The 18,934-nt window shown below is 40.9% G+C and overlaps 1 protein-coding gene across 3 annotated transcripts in view; it reads right to left on the bottom strand.

Moving 5' to 3' along the window:
- The window catches only part of LOC149308838 (connector enhancer of kinase suppressor of ras 2-like), a 318,424-nt gene that overhangs the window by 89,177 nt on the left and 210,313 nt on the right, over positions 1-18,934 (bottom strand). For all 3 annotated transcript variants that reach the window (XM_089536538.1, XM_089536539.1, XM_089536540.1), the window contains 4 exons: positions 14,876-15,009; positions 13,112-13,323; positions 2,288-2,374; positions 1,043-1,296 (listed from right to left, as the gene is read on the bottom strand). In XM_089536538.1, coding sequence (XP_089392664.1) covers positions 1,043-1,296; positions 2,288-2,374; positions 13,112-13,323; positions 14,876-15,009 — 687 coding nt within the window. The remainder of the gene's footprint in view (positions 1-1,042; positions 1,297-2,287; positions 2,375-13,111; positions 13,324-14,875; positions 15,010-18,934) is intronic.

Here is an 18,934-nt window from a genome sequence, read left to right as displayed (position 1 = left end):
AGGCAGAACCAACTAGATCTAAGCTACCATCCTGTTGATGTTTTATACTGATGTAAGTTCCCCTAAAACATATGGTTATATTTCTATACCACTTAACAGAAAACTCAGCACTCTCTAAGCGGTTTACAATCTGTAAGCCAGTTGCCCCCAACAAGCTGGGTACTCATTTTACTAACCCATGAAAGGATGGAAGGTTGAGTCAACCTTGGAGCCCTGGGATTGAACTCACAACATTGTGGCTGTAGTACTGGCATTTAACCACTGCGCCACCAGGACTCCTTTTAGGATGCAATTGTACATTTTTTTGTCTATGGTGTAATGTCTGTCTGCAAGTGTAAATGTTGCACATGCAGTTGGATATTCTCTGATAGTGCAGACTTATTCCTCAGTGTTTTCAGTATATCACTTGATTCACTAGGATTGCAGAAACAGCAAACACATTTGCAGATAATATAGTTGGTTACATGATGTTGGTATTCAGCAGAATGGTGGTGTACCACAACTGCCACTTAACTACATGAGCATAGATTTACATTGTATAGACATGATATAGGCTCTCATCATTAGTTTTGTCCACATCTTGCCACCTTGCCAAGAGATCCTATGCTACCCTTGATACCAGCCCATCACCCTTACTATCAGTTCTCTTCTGCCAATTCACCCAATACTCCATGAAGAAGATGGAAGTCAGGCCTTGTCTGCATGGGCAAAAAACCCCATCCTCTCCCTGAAGCTACTTTATAGACCATGCTGCTGTTCTGTCATTGTAGCTCTGGAAATTACTTTGCGTTTTCATAAGTTACATTTTAAATGTACTGTCAATCTTTTCCTTTAACATTGCATTGTAACGTGGTATTGTGTTTTTATTTTTAGATTGATATTTTGTTCAGTATTTATGGTATCTGTGGACCAGAAAGAGAGCTTATAAACCCATACATAATTTCATGTCATTTGTAGATGGATCTCAGGTCAGCATTATTGGTCATGCTAAACCCAGCTTTAGTGGCTCAAGGAGTGCATCAAAGGAATGAAAGGAGCTTACGTGATACAACGGAACAGTGTTGTTCTCAGGTAAGGAGAAATTGAGGACCTCCTGCTGTCCGGGTTCAAGCCGTACGTTCACCGATGAGGTTAGCATGGATGGACTGATGGGATAGTTGGGACTTCCACTGTTTTTCCCCTTTTTCCTTGACCTGCGTCCAGTATCCCGCTTGTTGTCCTTCTGAGTCAATGGCTCTTCTTGGATTACTAAAATCTTGTCATCACTCAGGTATCGAAGGAGTGAATTTTCAGAGTCTGAGGGAAGAAGAGGAGGAAAGTGAGGATGCATAAACTAAAGAACAAGGTTCCTGACCCAACTTCCCATTTTGGGACAAAGGCAGAGTATAAAGAGAGGAGGAGGAGGCCTTGATATTGCATAATCTTTCTCCACTACTCAGTTCTACTGTCCCCTAGGACTGTCTCATCTACCATCCATGCTTTCTTTAAAACAATGGTGGTTCCAGTCCTGAGAAGTAATCTGGAAACAATTTCAAAGGGATGTGCAAAACATCCAAATGAAATCACAATAGCTAGGATCCCAACAGCACCATTACAAAAAGTGATGCTGCTTAGAAGGTGCCATATTATCTGATTCCTGATTCCAAGATTCTTGGATAACATCTCAAACACTGATGGTTCCAAAACTCCATCTGGTAACATCTGGTAGACTGTGCAATTGAGATGAATAAAATAATAATAATAATAATAATAATCCTGTTGCCAAATGCAGAAGATTCAGATCCTTAAAGCATCATTTTAGAGACTTGAGAGAAACAGAAAATGGAACAGTCACTTTTTGAAGTTACACTAAAATGGCAATGAACTACTTCAATTAACTAGTTATGTGACCTTGAAAGAATAACTATAACTATTTATATCAGCAACCTTCCAACCTCTGAGGTGAGATTTGTGATTAAGAGCAAGTTTTACTTCAAGAGGAAATTCAGGCTGAATTAATTGCATGAGGTTGAGTATGAGGCTGTATCTACAATACAGAATTAATGCTGTTTGACACCACTTTAACTGCCATTCTGGGATTTGTAGTTTTGTGAGACATATAGCCTTCTCTGTCAGAGAGGTCTGGTGCCACAACAAACTACAAATCCCATGATTCCATACTACTAAACCATGCAGTTAAAGCAATGTCAAACTACATTCATTTTGCAGCATGGCAGCATTAAGAGGGACGAAGAGGAGTTTTGAGAAAGCCTTGCATTTGTCCATACGTAGAAATAAAGACACTCACCTCGGCTACCCCTTTTGTACATATTTGGTTCTTTTGAATCTCCTATCCAGCTGTACTCTGTTGGCATAGAAACTGGCCTCAGATCACCTAAAGAAAAAAGTGGGAAAAGGAGATTGATTAACATTTTTGGAACTCATTTAAAAAGGATTATTTTTGCATTATAAAGACTTGGCGCAATTTCTTTAGTGGCACATATGGGACCGGGAGCAGTCAAGGAGGGAGACAGTACAAACTTCTTTGACTTGCATGGATTTGGAAAAGGAAGGCTTTGCCACTAAAAATGGCTGATGGGAGAAAGCTCATTCCCCAGCAAGGATCCCTGTGTCCCCAAGGTCCAGGTATTTTTGATGGTACCCTATCCTTCTCTTCTCTGCAAGACAAAGAAGACACTCTCATTTCTATAGAGATGCACAGCAAAAAATAAAGGATGGATTCCCAAAAGTCCAAAGTGAACGTTGTGTCTCCGAAATTGGCTTTGAACAATGGGAACGTATCTGATTTCTTTAATAAGTGGCTTCTGGATAAGGAAATCTAGTTTTGAAAAGGGGGGATTGCCCAAAAGAAAGTTTAAGAGGGTAACTAGAAGGTTTGACGGCATCCCCAGCTTTGAGCGCATCCTCCAACGATTTTCATAATCGTGACCAAAATCCAAAAGAAAGTTTTCAGAAAGGAGGCCAAGTTTACATCTGAAAAATGAACCAAAGAAACGAAACCCGGAGGTCTCCGTTCCCCATCCTTGTTGTCCTGCTCCTGCACAACTATGTTCACTTTGCTGATGGTAACTCACATGTGTGTGGATGAACAGATGAATTACCATCGTGAAAACCTTCACATGGGCTGATGTAAATTTAAGTACAGTGCTATACAGGAGAGAGAGTTTGTATATGATGAGCATGTATGTGGGTTGCCATTGCCTCCCCTTAAGGATACAAGAGTTATATTTGCATAAGGTTATCTATTCGGTATCCATGGCCAAATAGCAATTTGAATCCTGGTTTCCTGGAGTCCTACTCCAACATTCAGACCATTACATCATGCTGACTCTACCTTCAAGTGGACTCTGACTTATGATATTCTCTCATAAGGTTTTCTTTTTGGCAAGATTTTATTCAGAGGTTTGCCACTGCCTTCCCGCGAGACTTAGAGAATGTGACTTGCCATCATGAAAGTGGGTTTTCATGATTGAGCAAGGATTTGAACCCTGATTTTCCAGAGTCGTAGTCCCTCTCTAAAACTACTACACCATGCTGGCTCCCCTTTATAACAGTAACATGTTGCGTATAATGATGATGCATCGGTTTTCATAAATCTAAAGCGCTATATAAATAAAGCATAATAATAATAATAACAATAACAATAATAATAAATGGCTTTTGGATGGGGAAACCTATTTTTGAACAAGCTGCCTTGTTCAAAAGGTAACTAGAAGTCAATTTAGACATCATACAAAGTATCCTAAACAGAAAATTGCTATCAGTCCTGGTTTTTCATTGTATCTATGTGTGTGAATTATGTGTTTGGAAATGCAAACTTGTATCCCGTTTTTGTTAATAATCAATAAAATATATTTAAAAAGAAAATGAAAGAAAGAATCGGACACGTATGGCCATGGAAAATTAGTGTGTAGTTAAGATGGCTAAAGTTGTTAATAAAGAAAAAACCCCACACAATCTAGAAGAGGCTGCAGTGGTTTGCTTTTGCCTGAATCTACTGAGAAAGGTAATATTTCACCCATTCCTACTTGCTCCTTCCTCTTGAGTTAACTGAGTGCCAACTACTTTAGTACTTTGAGCTCAGTTTGTGGCAAATGAAGTAATCTGAGGATAAAGAAGAAAAGTGGGAGGAGGAGAAAGGGGGGAGTAGTCATTCCCACTACTTTTAAACCAGATCGCAATTTGGTTTGAACCAGTTCAAATGACTCCGGTTCCCACTTAAATCGAATCACTGAAGCAATTCGGTAAGGGGGTCCATGCACCAGACCCATTTAACCCGCATCTTTTCGACACTGATTTTTCCACATGTGAACCAGTTGTGGATCAGTATTGATTTAAATTTGCCCTTTGGCTGGCTGGAGCGGGTTCATTTTGAACCGATTCATGCATGAATGTGAACCACATGTGGATTATTTTAGAGGGGAAAAATGCAATCAGGGCAAATGTAGTGGGAACCACCCTCCGCTGTTGAATCGTTCCACCGATTTGGATCACACACCGATTTATCTGTAAGTAGGAATGAGGTCTGGGACATTTTAAAAGCAGCTAAAAAGTGTGGCAATGGAGGATTAATCAGGACTATCCCTGTCAAACTGGGACAGTTGGAAGGTATGACTTTTTCCTTCAGTGCACCAATTTATTTCTCAGGAAACCAAGGAATGCTGGAGAAAGAACAGCATTAAGAGAGAAGCAGATCTGTAAAACCAGCTATGTGGGATCATCTTTCTGACCTTGTCAGTCTACATCATCATCAACACAGAGATAAAATTACCCTCCAGTTCATGAGTCAACTCCCATCTGAAATACTCAAGCAGCATGAACGCACACACACTCACACACACACGCATCCAAATGCTAGCCTGGCTCTGGTTTTGTGGCCTATTTGCTTCATCCACTTGACTTATTTTCTGATATGTAAGACATTGACCCAGCTCCAAAAATAAACTCAAGGCTGGGGAAAAAATGGCCAGATACAATCAAGAGTTCCTTTTCTTTTTGTCACCAGTCCAGTGGCTCATATCTGCCATTTTATTTCCAGGGTTCTTTAAGAGGAGGAAAGGCGAGACCAACACGCAACAGGATCAAGGACTGCAATGTTCAGCAGCCCCACAGATGGATAACTGGAGCTTGCTGTTTACCAATTTGTGACACATATTCATGGATCCTTCCAGCTGAATAAGAAGCTATTAATTCAGAATGTCATTATATCTTTTGAAGAGGCCAGGTTCCCCACCCCACCTCCTTATTACAATCTTCTGGAGCATCATGAGAGCAATTATATTGCATTTATCTTGTTGCCTTATTACTATGAACTCTGCTCTTGATAGTAATCAGTTATAAAATGAAAACAGAGAAGGAGGGGTATCACCAACTTAGCATCCTGGAATTTTTATATCGCTAAATATAATTTCTACTTAAGTCTCACTTTCAATTTTGTTGGCTTTTTTCATACCCTGCCTGATGTTTCTTCCCACCATTTCATATTGGTTATAAGATACCATTCCTCCATCCTACAAATACTGTGTATGGTCTTATTCACACTACACAGTTATAACACTTTGACATCAGTTCAACTTCCATGGCTGTGTCCTATGTGTGGTCTGGGAACGTATTTTTGGCCTCCCGATAGATGCAGGTGCAGAGCATCTACTTTTGCACTGTGAACTCAATTTGCAGCAATTCAAAGACAAAGGGGGGGGGGAATGAGAAGAGAGAACGAAACTGGGACATTTTAAAAGCAGTTGAAAGACTGGGATGACAGAGGATTAATCAGGACAGTGGGGTTAGTTGGAAGGAATGGATTTAAATGGTATATTCTGTGCAAATTCGATTGATATTTAAGTTTCGTGCATATTGGCATCACCAGGGACTGTTCCTTGTAATATTACCTTTGTAACACTGTAATATTACAAGGGGTTGCCATAGGCATCATGTTTTGGTTCTGAAATCTTGGGTCCTGGGACAGTCCTGACCCAGAAATCTTAGCTGACTTTATGATCTCTCCAAAGAGCACAGGTTTGGTCCAAAATGAAGACACGCTACTTGAAATAACCCTATCAGTTTGAAGAAAGCATTCTTAATCTCCTCAGATTCTTTTTTCCAAAGAGATGCCAAAGACCAAATGTGAGCATAAGAGGAAAATTTCAACATTATTGCAAACTAACGCTGGCATAATGTAGCTGGTGTCTTAAGTATAAGACATTGTTCACTCTGAGTCGATGAAAGCAAGCCAAATCCATCTTATTGGCTCACATTTCAAAAAGCCATTCCAGCTTCTCTTTGATCCTACTATTAAGGCAAAATGCCAATGAGATTTTCACTCTTTGGGAAAAGAGCTAAAAATGAAGAGCGCAGTTGCACTAAGTCCTACTTAAGTTCTGCTCTCCAATATTAATCGAATAACAGACTTCAGTAAACATACTCAAGGGTAGCCATGCTGGACATAGTGCAAAATAAAGCAAAATCCAAAATCCACAAAAAAGCAATATCTTTATGCACAAAATACATAATGCATCACATGTATCTGTGTGTCCCAAAATGGGACAAGTCATTTATTTCACTCTCCACAAATGCTCTCTGTCTGTCTGTCTCAACTGGGACAGACTTCAAGCTTGAAGCTTCCTCATAGGTGACAGTAACAGTCCTATCACTTGACTAAATATTCCAATTGCTGGTCATATCAGAGGTTGATGCATTAGTCTCAACTGCTGAGACACTTGCCTAGGATACAAATGAGAGTCTATTTCAATGTTACATAAAGTATGTGCCCTGCCTCGACTGGTTTATTCCAAGATAATACTGCACTATCCTCTTACAGCACTATTTTCCCACTTCTACTCTTATGGCTGCCTCCTGGAATACTGAGATTAAGAATCTTCTTAGACTTCACTGAACTACAAACCCCAGAATGCCACAGGAGGTAGCAGTGAAAGTGGACTAATAGCACTATAACAGTGTAGTGCAGCATTGTCAATAAAAACAGGAATGTAGAGGCAGTGGCAGGCCACATAGCAGGGTAACGATACTGCAGCTTTTCCCATGGTCACATAACTACAGCATAAAACAATGCATCACATTTAGATGCTAAATATTTCTTGCACATGGAACCATAAGAAGAGCTGTACTGGGCCACACCAAAGGTCTTTCTAAGGCAGCATCCCATTCTCCACAGTGGCCAGTCAGGTTTCACTGGAAGCCCATTAATTCCTGAAGGACCTTGCCTAATCCAAGCAACGATGAGATATAACACACTATTCTGAACCTTCTCAGTATGAAGGTTCCAGGCTACAATTGCTAAGATATGAAGAAACAGCCTTGTACCCTCAAAGGAACTGACATCTTATCAATTTCTTCAAAGAAGAAACAGCTACCCAGTGAGGTGGCCTAAAGCCAGTGTTGTCCCAGCAGCCATCTGCTTGCACAACAGGACTTTCTTTCTTTCCTTCCTCTCCTCCCTCCATCCCACTGGGCTGCCTGAAAGCCTATGCCAGAGACTTTCCCAGACCTCAGGAAGAAGTTTCCAGGGTGTACAGGGAGCTCCAAGGAGGAGGTGGAATTGGACTCTGCGTGGTTCTGTCGACAGAAAAACAATCCCGTGGCATTCTGGCCAAACAATGCAAAAAGGAGATCAAGGAGGGGTATGTGATGGTGGTATGAACAGATCCAAATAACTAATAGTTCTTAATATTTTCAAAGTGAGACCATTGATTGCTTTTGCCCCACAGCACATCTTAGTTTGGAACTGTTACTCTTTTTTTGGCAGGGGGAGGTTACTGTCAGTTGCGGGATTCTGGAAACCGTAGTCAACTGTAGAAGAAGAAGTATTTTTTCTAATGTCTCTCATGGGCAACCTGAGATCATAGAATCATAGAGTTAGAAGAGATTTCAAGGGCAATCAAGATGAACCCCCTGCCATGCAGGAACTCAGAATCAAAGCACCCTTGACAGATGGCTATCCAGCCTCTGTGTAAAAACCTCTAAAGTAGGAGACTCCAAGTTTAGGTGGAAGAAGCTGTTTGACAGTGGGACATGCTCCCTTGGAGTGGGGTGAGGTCTCCTCCTTTGGAGGTTTTTAAACAGAGCATCATAATGCTCTACCAGACTTCGCAAGATATAATTATGTTTTCTGAAAGCATTCCATCTGAAATATATTGGTAATTCTCTCAAATAGAGGCTTCACACAACAGACCCTCACTTTTTGTTTTGCTTAACATCCAGCATGCAGAAACTTCAAACCTTGGTCACTCCTTTGTGTCACTGCCACTGCTCTTAATAAATGTATTATGCTGCTGTCATTTTTGATGGTTTCTAATGGGCCAACATGGTTACCTTCAAATTTTATAACCACAAGACACACCAGCCAACTGGGGTCGGCTCTCCAACATCTATTTTTCAAGAGGTTATTGCAAACTAACTTCTAGATTGTGGATGGTAGCAGTGGTACTTCCTGTTGTTGTGATACTTTAAGTCATTTCCATCTTATAGTAATCCTAAGGTGACCCTACATAGCGTTTTTTCAGGCGGAGAGTGTTGATCCACCCAAGGTCACTCAGTGGGCCATGGCTGAGTGCAGGATTGAACTCTGATCTCTAGAGTCATAGGCCAATGCTCAAACCACTACACCACATTAGCTCTCAAGCAGTGATACTTGGAGATGTACACTTTCACTTTTTTTGTTCTTGCATGCACGAATGAATATTTGCACCTTCCTTGCCTTCTGGATGAGACAATGAGTTTCTGCACATTTCTGATCATTTTTCTCATTTTAGGACCCCTCTAAGTGAAAAATTCATTTGCAAAACAAACCAAGGATATTTTTTAAAAAGGCTACTGGCTTTCTACAGAAAACAGTATATTTTGTACAAAACATTGAGTTTTATACAAAATTAAGGATTTTAGGACAAATGATTTTTCTGTTCTTCTTCTTTTTTGTCATGAAATGTAATTAAATTAAATGCAAGGATGAGGGGGGAGGGGAAGTCAGCATTCTTCACCAACCTAGTTCCAGAATAGCAAAAATGGCATGGAAGGTTGTGGCAGCCCAAACCTACAAAGCGTTCTCTGGCTCAGACAAGCTGATGTCAAGTGTTTTTCTTTAATGTAACATCAGATTCTTTGCTGACTCTTGACTCAAGAAGCATTCAATTTCTTTTTAGCATTTTGCAGCCACAAAAGGTTTTATTTTTAAAAGCTGCTGAAGTAAATTTATGGGCACTACCATCAGATCTCCTCACCCCGTTTTATACTTCCACTACGATACTCAAGGGTTTGGCAAGGGTTTGGAGAGAGTTGGAGCATGAGAGGGTGGGTGATATTTATAAAAGGGCTTTAAAACAGTTACCAGAAGCTGCGTCTAGAAACAACTACCCTGTCTAATCCTGTTGGGACCATGCAATTACTTTGGATATTCATTTCCAAAGAATCCAGTGAAAGGTGCTTCTGATCTCAACACTTTGTTTTCAGTATTAAATAGCTGTTATTTTGCATTATTGCACCAAAGATATCAAATATTCAGAGTAGTCTGCTTCTCCAGCTCTCTAAGCACGCAAGTGTTGCTCTCCCCCCCCCCCCTAGTTCTTGTGGCATTTCTTCATAGGGCTCTTATTTCCTTTTTATCTGACTACTTGTAAAGTCCCTTCAGCCATGACCTAATTACCAGACCTTTTGAACATCTGCCAAAGAGAAGCCACAGATGTTCCACCCGGAGCACAGAAACATATTTCCCTTTCCATATCGTCTTCTTTTTACTTGTGCAGCATATTTACTGTTCTACCTCCAAGGGGCTCAAGGCAAAGTGCAAGGGAATGCTCCTTAATTTAATCTTCACAATTCACAAACCCTGTGAGATAGGTTATGGTGAGATCTAGAGATCTATGGTGAGATCTATGTACAGTGTGGAGAAAATGGATGCAGAGTAGCTTTCCTCCCACTCTCGTAATCCTAGAACTCAAGGCTACTTGCTAAAGTGCATAGGTGGGGGATCCACAACTCCTCTTTATTCACTGTTTAGATGCTGCAGTGACTGGTGGAAAGGGGAGTGTATGGCCTGGGGCCAACTTTAAGCCTCCATAGGGCTGGGTGTCCATATGCTCCCAGCCCTATTTTCAACACCAGTGCACCATCTTGCCGTGCCCCTGTCCATATGTGGCGTGCGATGATGACGCATGGGCACCTGAGTGCCCAAATGGCACTCACCGGAAGTGTCGTTGTCATGGAGTGCAAGTGCCATGATGACACCCTTAAAAAGAAGTCGCCTAGAACGGCTCCTTTTTAGGGAGTGCATCGGTGCCACGCCGAGTGGCCTGTGTGGCACCAACGAGGGGCAAAAATGAGCAGCATGGAGCCACCCGTCTGTATCCCCCCTAAGTCACCATTATCAGATACAATCTATCACTAGGCTTCTCCTCAAAGGAAGCAACGAGTAGTTTTAACAATTTTCTTCCCTCTGTGAGAAATTCTCTGAAAACACTGTTTTTTGAGGTCAATTCGCAATTTGGGACTTATCCTGCCAAAAATTCTGATGTGGTTGTTTTGTATAGAAAACAGACTTCTTTGTGCAGAAAATACTGTTTTATACGCAAACCAACCATGTGTGAATTTTATGCAGCATAAATCCCAATTACCAGCATTTGTTTCCACGGAAATAGAAATATTATTTTCCGGGCAGAAGATGCCGTTTTCTGTGCAAAATAACCACATGAGAAGTTTGAGCAAAACAAGTCCTGAACTGAGAAGATGCTCATAAGTTCTCAAATCTTCTCCTCAGAACCCCCCCAACATCTTTTCCAAGTATTTTTCAACACTTGAAAAAACATTTTTTCACCATTTTCTGAATATATTCTAATATTCTTTCCAATGCAGACCAATGACACCATCCACCAAAACCTACTAGAGTCTTTGAAGGTTTCAGCAAATGATACTTATGTTTTCAGGAGAAAGCTGCATACAACCCTTGTTGTTCTAATACTCTTCCCAACAGGGGCTCCTGAACATTGGGAAACCCATGTTTTTATTTATTAGGTTGGTCTCCCTTTGTCTACGAAGCTCATTGTGTGTTGCTTGGATGATATATGTCAGCCTAATCCTCTCACACATTGGTTGTGAAGGTAAATATGGGGAAGAAGGCTATGTGTACCACCATATGTTCCCTAAAGAAAAAGTGGGATGTACAGTAAATGCAACCAATTTTAATATGGATGACAACAGACCCATTAACACATTTTAATGAATTTATGAGCTCTACTGCTGCTCACTGAGTTTGCATTTTATGTCTATTAACCAATGGTAGATCTGTTATCCATGAATCAGAACCAACTGAAGGATAATTGTAAGAAAAATGTTGTCACTTTGAAAGGAAAACTGCTCTGTATACTATACAGGTTCCAACCAGACTTCTGGTGCATCTCTCCCAGACACCCATCTCTCAGTGTCCAATTTATTGTCATTTCTTCTGACAGCTATTCAAAGAAGCAGAAGAGCAAGAGCAAAAGCTAATGAGTTTCCAGGCCAACCCTTCTTTTTGCAATTGATTACCAATCAACTTCAGAGCACTTCCAAGTGATAACAAAGAAGCTATCCACTTTGCATAATCACAGAATAATTCAGATGCTTATGGAATTCACTCAAAGGTGATGGTTTTTATACATGAAAGGGATATTTTCACCATTCGTCTCTCAGTCCCGATCCTCCTTCCAAAATGGCCACAACTGTAAATGGCACATCAATGGAAAACTTCCTGAAAACACCATTCACAGGAATACAAGGAGCTGTCTTATACATCTCAAAGTATTTGTCAGTCCAGTCCAGTATTGTTTGCTCTTGCTGGAAGAGGCTCTTTAGGTCTCAGATGGAGGCCTACTTCACTGCCTGCTACCTAATACAGTACTTAAAAAACAAATAAACCAGATGCCTAGAAATGCAGCCTGGGATCTTGTAAAAATGACACATGCATTTCACTATGAAGCTCTAGGCCCTCTGTTTCTTGCATTCGTTTCTTAAAATATACAGCTGTGCCATCAAGGAAAAGAGACAGATGGCTGATACCAAAAAAGAGAGCATGGCAAATCCAGCGCGTTACAGCTGACCATGCACAAATATTTTCAAACATATGTGCACAATTGCTGATCCTGGGGTCCCATTTCATCTAGTACTTGGAAATGAGACTTTCAGAGATTACCAGGAATCTTTAGGTAAAGCTAAAGGGGAAAAGTCTCACCTGAAACCCTGAAGAGCTACTGCCACTCAGTTTTAACAACACTGGGTGAGGTGGGCAAATGGCCTGACTCCATGTAAGGCAGCTTCCTGTATTCCTTCCTTTATGGTAAGAAATTCATACATTTCTAGACTTACACAGCATTCCATAAAACAAAAAAAGTCATTGATAATATGCAAACATTTGGAAAATGAGCAAAAATTCATTGTATGTGTTTCTAAAACTCACAGAAATAGGATCTAGTCAACAGGTATACATCTCATCATAAATCAATTTAATAAAAAATCTATATGAAACCAGTACAAAAAGGGGCCTAGAAATGGGAAATAAATGGCACTGGCAAATCCGCTCATCCATACCTTAGAAATATTTGGTGGGAACTGTGTGAAATGGGAAACTAGGCTTGATGAAATCCAGTGGTCCAGTGGAACTCTCCTGTCTTATGATGGGGCAAAATCATAACCATGTAGTCATCTGAAATCAATACAGTGGATTCTTGGTATTTGCTGGTGTTTGGTTCCATGGATACCAAAATCCGTGGATGCTCAAGTCCCATTAAATACAATGGCATAGTAAAATGGTGTCCTTTATATAAAACGACAAAATCAAGGTTTGCTTTTTGGTGTGTGTGTGTGTGTGTGTGTGTGTGTGTATTCAAGCTGTGGATGTTTGAATCTGTGGATAAAGAATCCGTGGATACAGAGGGTCCATTGTAATTGTATATACAGGATGCTGAAACCCCACATTTTGGTTATAGCAATCTCCCCCTGAAATTTCCACTTAAATTAATACAAGCAATGGAGAACTTTTTCCAGCTGAACATGGGGCTATGAATCAGCCTATAAACGGAAGAAATCATACAAGCTAATAACTTTAAAAGGTCAAAGGCAGTGAGTGTACCATGTGTGGGTGTCTTTTCTCTCCGCCGCACCCCTGTCGCTCTGCCTCTTTCATATTCAGAGCTCACTGGATGGCCTTCGCCTTCAATTAAAGTATAATACTTTCCACTTTCATGTTCCAAAAAGTAGCTTGGAGACTCTGAACCCTTCATCCCAGACTTCCCAACGCCATATTTACTGATGTCATCACAAGACACAATACCAATGTCGTCTCTAAGGAGAGAGAAAGAAATGAGACAAATGTTACTGACAAATCAGTGACCATGGTTTGCAAAAAGACAAATGTTGCTTTTCTAATCAGTGTTGAAACATAAAGAATAAACATGACATAGATGACTGTATCCTGCTTTTCTTTAGAAATATCACAGGAAGTTCGCATTCAGTTCAAAAAACATTTATCAAACGGAGAGACAAAGTCAGTGGTTGGTGTTTGAAAACAAGGTCTGATGAGTTCATCTGGGTATTCATCCAGCAGCCTTGGCTGAAGGCACCAAACACTGCTGTGAACCAGGGATGTCATGTTTCACTAGGTTTTTCTCTCAAGGAGTAGTTTGAATAATTTTCTACCTATTGTGAGAAAGTCTTTAAAAACCACACAGTTTCTGAGGCTTATTCACAATTCAGGACTTATTCTGTGCAAAATTGCTTCCTGCTCAGAAAATTTTTGTGCAAATCAACCAAGTGTGGACTTTTCAAAGAACAAATCCGCTATTGCAGCATTTTCTACTCAGAATATAATATTTCTAAACAGAATTATTGGCTGGACTCCTGTTGGGAACTCACATCTTTTGTGAGTAGATTTAAGTCTGCAGAACTTGCAATTGGGCAGTTCAGTAACATCTGTATCCAGTAAGGACTACCGTTAAGTTATTACACAGGGGAGCTGGCAAAAGGACTAATGCATGTTGGGACTAAGGAACAATGGAATCAGTGTGCATTGGGCCCACTGAGCATTGGGACATCACCTAAGCAGGATTGATGCCTATTGGTAGAGCCGAGTGAGCATTGGGACACTCTTGCCAGTGTCCTATTATGCATATTTGCAATTCACAAACAGGGTTCTCTCAGTTAGGAGCTTATCGTATGGATCCTGGGGAACGGAAATGGCATGAAACGAAAGGGGCAGGAAGGGAACAGAACAGGGAAATCATGCATTTTACCGCATGGGAGAACACTGCCAATGCTGCCGGAAGTCCCCAATTTGTTCCCCATCCATCCCACAGAGGCTGATCCTGATTAGTTCTTGAAAATCGGCCTCTGTGGGATGGATGGGGAACGAATTGGGGACTTCTGGCAGCATCGGCGGTGTTCTTGCATGTGGTAAAATGCATGATTTCCCCCTTTCGCCTGTGCAATAAGCTCCTTAGTCTCAGAGGTGCTACAAGAGCACTTTGCATACTAATGCAGACTAACATGGCATTGTTTTTGAATTCTGTTTCCAGATTCTGTGCCTGTGTGATCCAAACATGTGCAAAGTTGATATGTGCCTTATCTCCACATATGAGCATTTAGTGTCATCAGAGACAAGAGAGGTTCTGTCTGTCTGAACAAGAGGGAAGAAGCTGAGAGAAAATCCATGAAGGTCAGACCCAGACTTAGACGTACTTAGAGTAGACCCACTGAAATCAGTGGGACTTAGGTTAGTCATAACTGTATTTAAGTCCCATTGATTCCAACGGATCTAATTTGATTAAGTCTTGATCCAACCAGCAGTTTCTGTTTATAATCTAAAACTATGGTTCTCATGTCCACATGCAAGGGGTACCTGGGGCCATAGAGTCCTGACATGGGTGAGAGGATGAAAACATCTTGGAGAGTCGAGTTGTCCATTTTGGAGCTCAAGCCCATTGTGCTGGTTGGTGTTGTGGAGCTGCTCGTTGGGCTGGTTGGAATAACAGGCTGGAGAATGAAAGGGAGGGAGAGAGGATGAAGAGAAAGAGAGAAAGAAGGAAAAAGAGAGAAAGCACATACTGAGTAAACTAGCCATTTCTAGCCCTTTGCCTCCCTCTCCCCACTTGCTGCAACAAAAGCTGGCATGTGCATTGGCCTGCCTGGCATCACTTTCTTGGAAGCTTTCTCAGGGTTGGCTATAACCAGTATTTGTCCCCAAAGAGAGATTTGTGAAAATATCTCTATCTCATAAAAACATTGGAAGCTCAAAGATATTTTGGAATGTGATACTATAGTGGAAGGAAACAACTCTTTCTCTCCAACTAAAAAATGTTCCTCTGTCTGTGTGTGTGTGTCTGTAAGTCTGTGTGTATGTATACTGAAGAATTGATTATTCACAACAAATAGGTCACTTGCACAAGAAGGATAAGGTCCAAGATTCAGTCCAGGTCATCTCCAGTTGTGATATCTCAAGGGTCAGGGAAAGGAAATATCACAATTATTTGAAGGCTGTTGGCCACATTGAGTTGGATCAGATTCAGTCATGAATAAAACAGAACCATTGGAATCAGTGGGGCACTTTAATCATGGTTGGCCATGAGCCATTCCACCAAGGTAGACACAAAGAAGAGAAGGAAGGCAGGGCCTCCCTTAGGCCCAATACATAATGCCGAAAAACGGTGGTCTGCAGGCGCCTATTTTACTTTTTTACCGCGTCCCTCTACAGTAAAAAGAACCCGGTTCTTCCGGGTTCTTTTTGCCCCTCCCAGGTTATGTCGCGAGGGCACCAATAGCACACTCATGATGTAAGCAATGTGCAACAATGTGTGGACGCTGCATGTCACTTACGCCAAGATGACAGCCCCCATGTGGATGGAGGGCCGCCATTAGGCCACCGTCCGCACGTCGTAGGGTTCTGGACCATGCAGCTGCTGCACGTTCCGGAACCCTACTATTGCCGCCACCATGCCGCATTTGGGCCATCTGTCTCAGCCCTTAGCTTCCTTGAGAAGCTTTCCAGGCTTGGTCTCCTCCTAAGTGTCCTCCAGCAGTCACTCCATCATGCTGTGCAAGTTTCTTTTTCTCTTTGTATTCTCTCACCATCCTGCTGGGACTCAAAGTGCCTTGCAACAGGTTTTAAAAACAGGCAGTTAAAAATTTTCAAAATATCAAAGTTAAAAAAATGATTAAACTATGAAAAAATTAAAGTCAGTCAAAATATAAACCATTAAAAAAAACACAAACACAACACATAGAAAAATCCAGCACATTGATTAGCTTGGATTGGCCTTCTATAATCAATCCTCAAAGACCTGTCAAGACAGAAAGATGTTCACCTGCCCAGAGAAAGAAAGTAGGGAGAATGCAAGCCTAACTTCTCTGGGAAGGGAGTTCCAGAGCCTGGTGACAGCCACTGAAAAGGCCCTGTCTCCCATGTCCCCACCAGATATACCTGTGAGGATGGTGGGACAGAGAGAAGGTCCTCCCCAGCAAAGCTCAAAGCATGGGCAGGCTTATAAAGTATAAGCTGAAATGTATATTAAATTGCTTGAATGCTATATGACCTATTGCATTATGTAACTTTATTTAGCCTAGCTACATAGCCAAGGTGAAAGAAATCCCTTTACTGAATTGTAAATTTGTGTGATGGGACACCAGCAAGAGTGCCCAGTGTGCATTGGTGCCCAATGAGTATCAGGACAGATGCACATGTACATTAGGCACCAGTGCACATTGGGCACTTTGCTGACTCTGTTATGTAGTAATGTAACGGCAGCCCTTTATTGGATATGGACATTATACCACCATGTAGTTCTAATTCCCATATTCATAAGTCCACTTAAAAAGACATAAGTCCCAAACAGGAAAGCAGTAAATGCATATTTAATAATTCAAAAATGCATACATTGGGAGAATGTGTTTATAAATATGAGTTTTGTGAGGATATGAGTTTCTCAAAAAGGAGAAAATTGTACAGATGATGATGATGATAATGATTAATAAAAAAGCACAGCTCAGTGCAGAAATGGGATGAACAAGATTTATGAACGAAGGTTTGAAATGGACCGGAATAGAGCAATCCATCCATTCCTATTCACAAAGGGGTGCCCTAATCTTTTTCGGACTATTAATTCCAAATATTTTAGAGGGGAATGTGGTATATTTGACGCTTATGCACAGCCTTCCTGCTTGATAAAGTAGATGTGTATTTTCCACTCCAGTAGCCATAGCTGAGTGTGAAATGTAAATGAGAACTGAAAGACCTTTAAGACTGGAGATAGAGAATTGCAGGCAGTACTAGGTAGAGGAACTACTGCACTGCCTCCATACAGAGCGTCTCTCTCAACCTCCAGTATATGCACACAGATGGAAATCCTTCACATTCCCATGACATCCTTAACATTTCCATAACATCCTAAAAAATCAGAAGCATTGCACAATAAGAATGTCAGTACCAGTTACGGAGCCAAACTTAGAACTAAGCTATACAGAATACGGATGCCCATAATTCAGTTGTGTTTATGACACTGAACACAACCCTTCCTTGATTCAATTCTTCACCACCTCAACAGCCTCATTTCTTTCCTTTAGCATCTTAATTTGATGATGGGGGTAATAATGAGAAGGGCTTCTATGGCGGCCTTTACTGGTAGCTACATTGGGTGTCACAGGACACTTGAGAAATGTCATTTTCTAGAGGTTTTGGGTTCTTAGACCAAACAAACACAAGATCCTACTTGGTCTTTTGTCACTATTCTGCTATTCCATTCGTCATCCAATTTTCTCCCAGGAGAAGAAGAAGAGGAAGGAGCTTGACTTTTATCCTGAGATATCTTCCATCAGGATGGAGCTTTCCCTCTTCTCCCATGGAGAGAACCACCTTGGAAAACAGAATAATCCTTCATTTGTTCTTAGAGAAATGTCTGACTTTATCAATATATCAGGTCAAGACCCATCTGAGGCATCTCCAAAAAGGAAATCTGGACATCTCCAAGGAGGTAACACACTTTAAGAGTAGCTTCAAATATGCCTGATGTCTCAATGATTTGGATACTATTCTTTTTAATTATTATTAGGTTTTAACATATAGATCCTGCGCAATAGTACAAGAATTTGGATACTACTCTTGGAAATTTCAGAACAACTGTTAAGCAGGCACATATTAGCAATATAGCATATCTAATTTCTAAACATATCCATGCCAGTCTATGTACTTATACATAACTCTTTAATTTGGATTTCATTGTTTCAGGTTATTAGACATTATTCACTCTTGATGGTACTGCAATGTAAGCCAGTGAAGACATCAACAGCGCCCTTCCATAAATATACATAAAATCGTGGAAAGAAAGTCGCTTGCTAAGGTAATTCGGTTCCACTGGGGGACAGGACCAAAAATTGTAACTGTAAGGGAAGGAGACCTTTTCAAGTATCCGCATGGGTTCTTTGATATGAAACCAGCCCACTCATATCAGGCAGGGCCCCACTGGGGGCAAACACAGCATGGTTGGCACGACTGCCATGTTTTCTAATTAAAAGCTGACAACATTGGAATAAAACACTGTCACAGGATAACATCCTCCTGCTGTTCCACGACACTTTATGGCAAAGATAAAGCACTGATGGAAAATGCTGAGACAGGGCCAAGAGAGATATTTTGGAGGCTTCGTTACATCAGATCCTTTAGCTCACAGAATTCTAGAGCCAATTTACACATATGAAAAAATAGCGTGAACTGTGTTGTTTCGCAGGGCAGGACCCATGGGTCGATCTTTCATATGCACCTTATCCACATAGCTTGTAAGCAATTTTTAATAAAAATAGTTAATAATGTTTTAAAATAATTTTGTGCATGAAACAAAGTTTGTGTACACTAAACCATCAGAAATAAAAGGGTCACTATCACAGAAACCCATGAAAAACATTTTGGATT

Source organism: Sceloporus occidentalis, unplaced genomic scaffold (assembly GCF_023333645.1).
Source record: "Sceloporus occidentalis isolate IW3139 unplaced genomic scaffold, rSceOcc1.0.p SCAF_8, whole genome shotgun sequence".
NCBI lineage: Eukaryota > Metazoa > Chordata > Lepidosauria > Squamata > Phrynosomatidae > Sceloporus > Sceloporus occidentalis.
The sequence above is the reverse complement of the archived record's forward strand: the minus strand, read 5'-3'. Positions and strand labels throughout refer to the sequence as shown.